Genomic DNA, 12,003 nt, shown 5'->3' with positions numbered 1-12,003 from the left:
TCAGAAACCACTGTCGGTAAACACAATCCGCCGTGCCATCAGCAGATGCCAACTAAAGCTCTATCATGCAAAAAGGAAGCCATATGTGAACATGGTCCAGAAGCGCCGTCGTGTCCTGTGGGCCAAGGCTCATTTAAAATGGACTATTTCAAAGTGGAATAGTGTTTTATGGTCAGACGAGTCCAAATTTGACATTCTTGTTGGAAATCACGGACGCCGTGTCCTCCGGGCTAAAGAGGAGAGAGACCTTCCAGCATGTTATCAGCGTTCAGTTCAAAAGCCAGCATCTCTGATGGTATGGGGGTGCATAAGTGCATACGGTATGGGCAGCTTGCATGTTTTGGAAGGCTCTGTGAATGCTGAAAGGTATATAAAGGTTTTAGAGCAACATATGCTTCCCTCCAAACAACGTCTATTTCAGGGAAGGCCTTGTTTATTTCAGCAGGACAATGCAAAACCACATACTGCAGCTATAACAACAGCATGGCTTCGTCGTAGAAGAGTCCGGGTGCTAACCTGGCCTGCCTGCAGTCCAGATCTTTCACCTATAGAGAACATTTGGGGCATCATTAAACAAAAAATACGTCAAAGACGACCACGAACTCTTCAGCAGCTGGAAATCTATATAAGGCAAGAATGGGACCAAATTCCAACAGCAAAACTCCAGCAACTCATAGCCTCAATGCCCAGACGTCTTCAAACTGTTTTGAAAAGAAAAGGAGATGCTACACCATGGTAAACATGCCCCGTCCCAACTATTTTGAGACCTGTAGCAGAAATCAAAATTGAAATGAGCTCATTTTGTGCATAAAATTGTAAACTTTCTCAGTTTAAACATTTGCTATGTTATCTATGTTCTATTGTGAATAAAATATTGGCTCATGTGATTTGAAAGTCTTTTAGTTTTCATTTTATTAAAATTTAAAAAACGTCCCAACTTTTCCGGAATTCGGGTTGTATATCTAAAAACAAGCTAAATTAAAAATAATAAATTACTAAAAAAATGAGTCTCATTGACCCCAAACACTCACACAATGCAAACATAACCACTGAGGTATTTTGACCCTTAAAGTTCTATATCAAGCATTATGCATAATGAGAGTGAACGTGAAAGTGCAAAGAAGTTGTCATTTGGAGATGGAATACTAAAACATCAAGAGTGTCAAAGCTCACATATTACAATGTTTTTCCTTTATCACTTCAAAGGAAAATCCTTAGTAACAGTCACAGCAGCAATGATGCCTCCTAACAGGATTATTTCTTGTCACCTGCAGACAGTCTGCCTTCAGATAGCAGTCTAAGATTGTTTTTAATGTAAACGTAGAAAAGAAAGGATAAGGGGAACTGGGAAACACTATACGTCAAGAACCATGTCATACTGTTGTCCTTTCTTCCTCTTGCCACACTTCATAATGAGAACAGCGTACAAAGTCAAAAACACGACCCAGTAGCTGGCATACACAATTGCGCCGATTATCAAAACAACTTTTTCAGACTCTGGAAAAGGCTTTCGGGTCTCTTGGATTATTGTATAAATAATACCAACAAAAAGAATGGTGAACCAAACTGAGATCGGAATAAGTCCAATAAAGTTTACCACAACGGTCTTTCTTCCAGACGTTCCCCAACCGGATTTGTTTATGGTGGCTATTGCGAACATCTTTGCAGGTAGGAGACTTGACATGTATAACACTGAGTAGAAGGACATGAAGACCATGACGATGTTTCCACGGAGGCAACTGGCGAACGAAGACTTGATGAGCGCCACTACCTGGACGATCAGCAGGAACAGTAGGATGTTCCAGACCCTGCCCTGGTAGAACAGCTGGATTGCAGTGGCGATGAGAAAAAAGGGGAAGAAGCCAGTTATGACAGCTTCATAGGTCATCCACAAGTGGTGCTTGTGAAACCACATGGAGTTGTAAAGCCACTCTCTGAAATATGATTTACTCCAGCGGGTCTGCTGGTTGAGCCAGCGTAGGTAGGTAATAGGCGTCTCGGTCAAACACTTGGAGCGGGCTGTGTATTTCGTGGCATATCCCAGGCTCAGGACTCGGTTGGTCAGATGGCGGTCATCACCAAAACTGCAGTGGCTTCCCATGAATGTCTGATTGTACCAGTCCTCCAGGAACTCATGAAGCAGGGAGTTCCTGTACATCCCCAAGGGCCCGCTGATACATTGAACGCACCCAAAATATGACTGGCAAGCTCTTTCTATGTTGAACGCCATCCAATATCTCACACTGCTGAGGAAGGAGACCCATGATTCATATTTGTTCAAAATCTAGAGGGACAGAATAACAAACAGAAATCAGTGGGGAAATCAAAGCGAATCTGTATGCAGTATGTTGTTAACATTGCTAGAGAACACATACCTGTACATCTCCGCCTACTCCTCCAACCATGGGATCTTCTTCCAGAACCTTCACCATCTCCACTGAGGAGGCCGGGTCTAACATGGTGTCTGAATCACATACCTGTTTCCAGCATAATATAGGTACATCAATAAAAGATACTCACTGAATACAAAATATGAAAATGCCTTCAGTTATGCATTTTACATATGTTTGAACAAAATGTTCCTATGAGAAATTAAGTTTTTGCTCCACATGTACTGATGCACCACATTGTTCAACAAGTTAAAAGATGCCTAATATCATCATTAATATGATGTGTGTTCCTTCAAAGAGATTTATATTAGCTGCAAATATTATTCTTTTCCAAAGTCACATATAAATAAGCCAGAATGCATTTGTGTGATTGGTCACAATAAATCAAATGTGCTGCTAAATATGTTGAGACAAGTATACAAGTCTCTCCCAGAAGTCATCTTAATTATTAAGTTCTGGTTTACACGTTCAGTTATAGAGCCAAACATGTTGGCTAATAAAACATGAGAACACACTGTTCAAATACCAGTAGAGATTTGGTTTAAGTGTTCTAACATTGAAACGTTAAGCAAGCATCGCCCAAAGGTTATCTCGCTTTTTCCATGGAATGTCATGTATGCCAGTTTGCTTTTATAGCTACACCCCATAGTAAGACTAACCACAAGCCAGGTAGCAAGATCACTGATAAGTTAAACACAATTAGGGCTCCACACTCAGAGCAAAAGTCAGGGATCTTAATGGAACCAAGTGGCATGTGGATAAAATAACATCATATTCCTTCACAAAATTACTGGTAATGACGTACAGCTTTAGGTTTACCTTTCTCAGAGGCTGTTCATACAAATTTGTTTTTTTTTTTTATGTGATGTTTATGTGCCAAATGGCCAAATATGTAGTTCATATTTGCACAGAAAAACAACTAAAAGTAGTGGCATGGAAACCAAAAATGTTCAGATTTTCTTCTTGGTTTTGAGTTTGGAGAGCTTGAATCTTTCTTACATCAACATCGATTACACAGTTGTTTGGATTACATAAGATGACATTTGATCTTAAATAATAAATCTTTAGAAAGACATATTGTTGCAAAAAGTTTGAACAAATGTAAATATTCCCATGTAGCATTCCACCAAAGCAACAGAGGGTCTGTTTTGTGATGTGAAAACACAAGAACACAGCTGTTCTCAACTGTGTGCCATTATGAAATTCTCCAAAACAATTAGCCTCCTTTGTTTGAAGCTTGTAAATATTCAGGGGTGGGAATTACAGAAAAGATCCTCGGGGGTTTAATAGTTAGAAGAGGTTGCGGGTTTGAGTCCCGGTGCCACCAGGGATTATTGATGAGTGAAGTGAATGTACAATGCTCTCTTCCACCCTCAATACCACCCTTAAGCAAGGCACCAAACCCCCAACTGCTCCCCAGGCACCACAGTAAAAAATGGCTGCCCACTGCTGTGTGTGTACGCTTGGATGGGTTAAATTCGGAGTACACATTCATAGTGTGGGACACCATACTTGGCATCATTTCACTTTATGTATTTATGTGACTAAAGTATGTACATGTATTTATGTGACATGTTCTCTTGTGCTAAATAACCACTCAATGTCATGAGCTAATAGCAGTGTTGGGGAGTAACTAGTTACATGTAACGGCGTTACGTAATTTAATTACAAAATTAATGTAACTGTAATTAGTTACAGTTACTAAGAAAAAACGAGTAATTAAATTACAGTTACTTATGAAATTTTTAACGATTACAAAGGGGATTACATTTGAATATTTACACACATACACATACAGATTTAACTGATTTCTTTCCCACTGACTTTTCTGAGACATAGGCTACGCCCTAATAATTTCCGGGATGCGGAAACACAGTCGTAGAATCCAGTCATAAAAACAAAATGCCTAACGCGGACGGAATATGCCTCATTTTGGATGACTAAATCAAAAGTAGGTCAGTACACTTGAATCAAAACATGAAATCGACTAGTGTCTGTGAATATTAAGCCACGAAAATGCAACATATGACTCCTGCACGTTCTGTGTGTCTGTGGAAATCAGGCGCAGACTGGACACCGGGAGAACCGGGACAATTCCCAGTGGCCTGGCAGCCGATTTGGCCCGCTATTTTAATATCATTATTGGATAATTGCCTGCCGATTCGTGCCGTATGTAATAAAGCGATCATTTGCGAATCCGCCATTTGATAATTAAATCTCGTGACTCGCGCGCTCTCCGCGCCTCCGCCAAACGGTTTGGATCAGACTCAGAGTAATCAATGCGAGAGAATAGAGTGCACTGTGGAAGCGCACAGCGGAGCCGAAAAGCTGAACTACTGTTCAGGGTTTCAGGTCAGTTTCATCTGTAAAGATGCTTTTTTTGTCTTTGTGTTTTTATTTATTTATTTAATCAAGCAGCAGCACGTTGCTCATGAGTCATCACTCAAAATACGATATAAAAGACATCATTATTATCTGTTGTAATGTTACAGTAGTAATTTAGTTGAAAAATAATCAGATTTTTTGTGGAAGCTACGACAGACAACAACACAACCCTTACGAAAATTAAAGTTTTGTTATTTTACTAATAATCCAGAGAAAATGGTTACTATTGTTTAACTGTGGTAACCAAAAATTATTTTACAAATTTATTTATTTAAAAATAAATAAAAATCCATTTGCAAAACAAAACAAGGTTATTGTACTTTTATATAGGCTAATAAAAGCATGGTCAATTTTGTAAGGGAAAAACATGACTCATGTACAGTATTAGGATTTTTCTATAAAGATATTGTAGTATTGTAGAGTATTGTATTGTACAGTATAGTTTTGTTCAATCTTGAGTATTAAAGTCATGAGAGAGATGGATAACAGGGCAAAATAAAGAGAAGTGAAGGTGCAGTTCAGGAGAGAACTTTTAATTATTTTGCATGTCCCCAAATGAAAGATTTAAACCTTTTTTATCCATACAAAAAATAGTTTTGTCCATGAATTTGTTTGTATGAGTTTGAATTTTCCAGTCTGAATTTTTTTTCCCAGTCCGCCCCTCCTGTAAATTAATGGCAAAGATATGGTTTCATTTACTACACATAGGGCTACTGAAGCTCGCAGTGTTTTCAACCTCTGCTGTCTCAATATAGGAGTACACAAGCACATAAACATAATTTCTAGAACTGCTCTGTGTCACTTCATGCATTTTACTTATTTTGAGAAAACTATCATCATATACAAAGAAACAGCAGTTTAAAAAAACACCAATGTTTCAGGAGTTTATTACACAGAATACGTCACATGCTTATTAGATAACTGTATTTGAGTTGATGTATATGATTTTATTTATTATTATTTAATTTTCACAAATTTAGAAAAGTAATCAAAAAGTACTCAAAAGTAATTAGTTACATTACTTTAATAAAGTAATTGAAAAAGTTACACTACTATTACATTTTAAACAGGGTAACTTGTAATCTGTAACCTATTACATTTCCAAAGTAACCTTCCCAACACTGGCTAATAGTATGTGCTCCAAGATGGCATGGAAAATACCACTGTTCTGTTCTGGCAGTTCCAGAAATAGCCTAAGGATATGCAAATTAATTTCAACTGATGCAACTCAATGAACAGCATCAGTGTTATCCAGGAATGTACTTTCCTCTCTCTAAGTGTACTACATGCTTCAGCCTAGCATCCACTCATGGAGTCACAAAAGCTTCTTTGTACAATTTGCCTGTGTTGCCCCCATGTACATACTGTATCTAGGCAAAGCTAAAGCTGCCCGAGAGAGATAGACTCACCTGTATGTAGTCGACACTTCTTCCCAGGGCTTTGAAAGGGGTGTACATGACCTCCCTCTTCCCACCCCACTTCTGCATGATGCACACACACTTATTGTTGAGAACTAGTCGAGAAACGTGCTGCAAGCTCTCGGCGTATGAATCTTCAGTTTCCTCTGGTCCTTTCTGGTGATAGTTGCTTTTCCAAATGTATGTGGCTGCCTTGTCCCGGCCCATAATCTCCCGAAAGATCTCCATCATGTAGCAGTCATCATCATTGTTCCCGTCGATAACCATAATGACCTTTATCCCAGGGTAGGTGAGCCTCTTCACTGATATTAAACATTTTCTCAGGTAGTTGGGGTCTTCCTGATAGGCTGCAATGCAAAGGGCCAGTGACTTGTTGAGTTTGATCGGTGTTTCCAGGGAACGTTTCATGTTCCTGTGTTCCAGTAGAGCAAAAAAGCTCTGGATGATGAGGTGAATGACTAGAATTGCCCCATAAAGACCAAAGGACAAGTAGTTGCCTGCAGTCGTTATAAGCTTATACCCCATGATATAAGCAGTAGAGATTCCCACAAGCAGTGAAATGCCGAACATTGTCGTCCAAACAATCCTCAAGTAGGTGATCACTTTATCACATCTCATCTGAAAATAAAAATACGATATTGAATATTATGATTTGCCACTATTGGACCAAAGAGGTTCTTATGTGGAACGTAAAAGAAGATATTTAGACGAATCTGAAGAACTGTTTATTTATTTTATTTTATTTTATTTTATTTTATTTTTTGTCCATGAAAGACAGAAAGCCCAATGTTGTTTTGGACCCAGCTGGCTATTGTATAGACTTATTCAAAATATCTTCTATTGTGTTTCCCAGAAGAACTGACGTCATACAGGTTTGGAATGACATAAGGTTGGGTAAATTAAGACAGAATTTTCATTTTTGGCAGAACCATCCCTTTCAGAACAACTTCATGGACAGCACTCATAAATGAAATGAAAGCGGATGTGTGGACAGCTTTGTGGTGACGATTACAGATGTTTGCCCATATGGATGCAAAGAATGCATGCATATGTGTTTGTCGCATAACCGTCAGTATATTTCAGACAGCATCATATTCCTACATCTTTCCTCCTCTTCTGAATATCTGAGCAGTCTTCATAACCATTTGTTCCAAGTTTCCTAACTAATGCTGTTCCCCATCTGCTTGGCAGACGTGACTATGCAGCACCACCCTCTGACATCATCTGTTTATATCGCCGTGGGAACGCATGAACAGTGAAATTTAGATTTCAGAGGGCTCTACTAAAGACCCTCTGTCTTATTACTGCTGAAGACGGCCATTGTTTTAATGATGCCGTCTTGTTTTATTGACTCCCACGACTCAAATCTGATTTTTTTCTTTGATATTGTCCCTCTAGGTTTAGATTATAAAGCAGTTCTGACCTGAGAGTGAGGTTGATCTGATGGACTACAGCACTCTGTGAGTCTAACTGGCACATGTCACACCCTTTAACGTCATCATGCATGTTTACGAGGCCTTGTGGACCCTCCAAACCCCACCTTATCCACATAGACACGTGCAAGCCTATGTCTCAAATGCTTGTACTACTCGCGGGCTATCCCCAAACCTGCTTTCATGTCTTGTTTAAACTCTAGATGAACTCTAATGGCTCATTTGAAAGTGCTAAGGCTGCTGACAAGACAAAAAGTAGCCCACACCTAAAAGGACACTTCAACACTAATCATGGTCATGATATCAGAAGCATTGCTGTCTTTGTCAGTGATTTAATTTCTCATGTTTACACAAATTGGTACAGGCTTTGTGTCTCTAAGGATAAATGTGCAGGGTTTACATGTGCAGATTGACTCGTCTTGTTGTGAATAGGGGGATGCGCCTCTTTAGATAATCCCATAGATGAATTGGTCCTATGTGAAACATTTGCCACCAGTAGATTTTATCTGACTGAATGAAATATGGTAATTTGGGCCATTCACACCAAGGACGACAACTATAATGTTACTCGATGTGAACAGGAAAGACCAAACCGCAACAATAAGGATTACAACACAGAGTAACAATATTGTTGGAATCACTTTCAGAACGATTTTCCAGCCCATAAACAATAAAAACATCAACAGTCAAGCAGAATTCAACTTTAGTGAGCTTGAGCATTTAATATGACAAAACTCCAGCATGCACTAATAATAAACATCCCGTCCACCAGTTATCATCCCGTTGTGTGAATGATAATAATATAGTTCTCATTATCTTATGTTGTTTTTGTTTTCGAACAGTGATCCTCAAATCTGGCTAATTTAACAAACTCAGGTGTGTTTGATTAGGGTTGGAGCTAAACTCTGCAGGAATGTGGATCTCGCGAGCCAGATTTGAGGATCACTGTTCTTGAATAATAGATAAATATATTATGTTTTTGTCAGCATGACAAGCTAGTGTATTTCATCTGGCTGTGATCCAACAGAGCAGGGAGGAGATAAAATAGTGTCTAGGATCACTGAGAGTTGAATCATCCTCAGTGGGGGAAACTCCAGCTTTGAAGGTGGATGAAATATTGCAGTGCAAGAAAAGTATATTCGCACAAGCCAAAAGGGACCCAGGCCTGTAATGCCCCCTGAACACCACCAGAAAATGGGTTTGCATGTATATATATACAAAGAGAGCGAAAGGATTTTACACTATGACTGAATGTAGGGGAGGTAGATTGTGTAACTTAATGGAGACGGAGGATTTGTTCATCTTTATCCTCAGACTTGGAGGAGCTTCCTTTAGACTAAACTTCATTTTAAAGACCATCAATGACAGTTGTTATGCAGCAGAAAATCCACAGCTCAGAGCTTAACACCTTTCGGTGTTAATCCTTTTGGAGAAATTGGATTGAAAAGTAGGAAATAATTTTTATTTAGCAACAGTGGATCTTGTGAGAGTTGTCTTCCAAAATTATCAAAAAAAGTACTGCATTTAAAATCCAACCTATGTTCATATCTATATATATCTATATCTATATATCTATATCTATATCTATATCTATATATATATATATATATATATATATATATATAAACAAACACTTCTAATAATAATAAAAAAATAGCATTAAAGGATTGGTGCAAACGTCCTAGCAAAGATGATAGAATAAACTAAAGTTGTTTCAATGAAATTGTGTTGGTGGGAATTTTGGCATTGACACAAAACTAGAGACACTGCCATGTAGCATATCCTGCACTTCTGAGATACCCAAGTGAATTCCCATGCATTGGAGGAAGTTTCTGGTTCTCCGGAGTGGTTGGTTCTGATGTGGTGGAGAACTGCCACAGCCGCCTCCCAGAGGAACTATCCAACCACAAGCACTAAGACATATCCATCAATCTGCCTCAGCTCTGTGGTGTGGCCTTGCCAGACACTGTGGCCGCCATGTTCACTGCTGTTCAGGCTGCTGCCACCTGGCTTAGTGCAAAATCCTGCCTCCAGACATGTTTCCACCTTTCAACCTTCCAGGTCTCTCATATCTCACTATGTCTCACCTTCAGTCCTAAAATAAAACACTGTTTTTCTAATGGTTAAGACTGCCAGAAAAAATAATGTGTCATTTCCACAAGTTGTTATAAGTGCCTCGAGGGCTAACTGTGATTAGGTCATTGAATGAACTTTGGTCACTAAAAGTCCCCTGGACTTGACACAACTTCTGCTGCCTATTAGTAGACTATAGAGAACAGCTGGGTCTTATCTCAGGCACATGGCTAAGGTTGTAGCCTTCTGACCTTGCAGCAACATGTAACATACAAGTATATGTATGTTTAAGTAGCCTTTTTAAACACTTTGCACATAATTAGATTACAAATCACAATACAAAAGACTCTGGTGAACAAAAGCTGCTTTAGCTTGAATTAGTTCTGGATGGTAGGTCGAAAAATTATATATATATATATATATATATATATATATATATATATATATATATATATATATATATATATATATAACGTTATGCTAGACTATATTACTTTTTGAAAAAATAAATTAAATAAAATAAAATTCAGAAGTGGGGACGCCAAAATACAATTAAAAATATGTCCTGAAATTATGCTTACATACAAATTAGAAGTGTAGAAAAGGTTTGTTTAGTTTGTATTATTCATTTGTGTGACGTATTACCATGAAGACACCCGAGGGAGCCTACTGAAAAGCGTCATTACGCATCGTTATTACATTGCGTCATCCCTCAGTTTTATGTCTGCTGCTGGATTGCGCGCAATATCTGTTCTGCTCTGCTATTGGCCAGAGGGTCCGAATGGTGTTTAATACGCCTGTAGCCCTGGTAGAATCTCAAACACAATAAATGTTTAAAATATATCAAGTTGATGTTGATTAGTAGCCTGACTGTAATTGGGTAAATTTGTAAAAATGTACAAAATGAAATCTGACAGAACAGCTGATACGCAAAGGTTTACCAACAACGATTCAAGATTTACATGCCAGATAAAATATATGCTGTTCTTTATCAGCTGTACTGCTGAGTCTTGTTACTCAAAAATATAGTTAAATTAAATAGGCTTTTTAATAGGCTAAATACTTGTAGGTATTGCAATCACATGGCTGGCTACTCCATTCATTCAAATTTACCCCCCTTATGATTATTTTTAAATAATTCCTTTGCAACATGAAATGTATGCTAAGAAACTATTAATCTAACAGAACAGTGTGTATCATTCGAAAGATTTATCCATTCAATAATCATGATCATACCTTGGAGCAGCTGCTTGGAGATGTCCCGTTAGTTTAACAGGGATGCTGTCCGAAGAGGCTCGCACGCTCCAGACACTGGAAAAACTTTCCCATATAAGTTTTTGTGTAAAATACAGAAGACGCCGGCATGGAGCATCTAAAAACTCGTTGCTTTTTAAAAATGTGAAGTATCCACGTTTTTCATACAACGAATGAACATTCAAGTGTCTCGCCTCCTCCAGTACATTATATAGTATAGTTTGCATCAGTCTGCAGTGATGAGGTCTGTTGGAGCATCTTGGCAGTTCATTCTGAAGTTGTCAGCTGTAAAAAGAAGAAAAAAGTTATCCAACAGTAGTCATTGTTGGTCACTAAAAACGTAATTCATTCAAGTTTTTCCAAGCGTACAGGTAGAAGTAGTGAACTGTCCTTTTTCTGCGTCTAATTTCTTCCAGACGCTTTAACTTTAGGCTATGCTTCCTCTAAGCCATACATTTGTAAGACTATTTTAACCGAGCAGGGTTTTGGACTTGTTTTAATAAGGGGGTTGGTTCGGGGGCGAGGAGGAGTGAACCTCTAAGAAAAAAAAAAGAAAAAAAAAAGTGCTGCCCATTCAAACTTCCGAAATGGGGGTGGGTATGAGTTAATCAGGCAATTAGCCAAAGAGACTTTTTGTCCGATTCCGAGCTCTCTCTCTCTTTTTTTAAATTATTATTATGTTTATTTATTTATAATAATTACTAGGAATAACTTTGAAAAACCTAAATTAGGCTAATGTATTTACCAAGTGCATACGAAAAAAAGTGTTTCAGAAAATTCTGGGTATTATTAACCTAAATGCGTCAACCTAAATGGCTATTTTGACAGGTTTTAGAAGAACACCGTTAATCAAACACGCCTGAGAACTTTTTGATGGTCATTGATTCTCAGTTGCGCTTGTGATTTTGAGAGCAGGAAGCTCAACACACATATTAACCACAAGAGTGCGCCACACAATTCTAAATCTGTTCACAGCAGTGAATGTAGATTTGCAATAGGTCTGCTGATCAGTAATGCAGATTCCAGTGTGGGCCAAAAGCAATGCAGCAA

General features: G+C 38.4%; 1 protein-coding gene across 1 annotated transcript; it reads right to left on the bottom strand.

The window, feature by feature from the left end:
- Positions 1-963: 963 nt before the first annotated feature.
- LOC132102861 (hyaluronan synthase 2-like) lies at positions 964-11,431 on the bottom strand. Its single transcript, XM_059507554.1, has 5 exons — positions 11,323-11,431; positions 10,936-11,238; positions 6,185-6,811; positions 2,376-2,477; positions 964-2,284 (listed from the first exon to the last, which is right to left on the bottom strand). The coding sequence occupies exons 3-5, from the start codon at positions 6,809-6,811 to the stop codon at positions 1,355-1,357; spliced, it is 1,659 nt and encodes a 552-aa protein (XP_059363537.1). The 5' UTR covers positions 10,936-11,238; positions 11,323-11,431; the 3' UTR covers positions 964-1,354.
- Positions 11,432-12,003: the final 572 nt, after the last annotated feature.

Source organism: Carassius carassius, chromosome 24 (assembly GCF_963082965.1).
Source record: "Carassius carassius chromosome 24, fCarCar2.1, whole genome shotgun sequence".
Classification (NCBI taxonomy): Eukaryota; Metazoa; Chordata; class Actinopteri; order Cypriniformes; family Cyprinidae; genus Carassius; species Carassius carassius.
The sequence above is the reverse complement of the archived record's forward strand: the minus strand, read 5'-3'. Positions and strand labels throughout refer to the sequence as shown.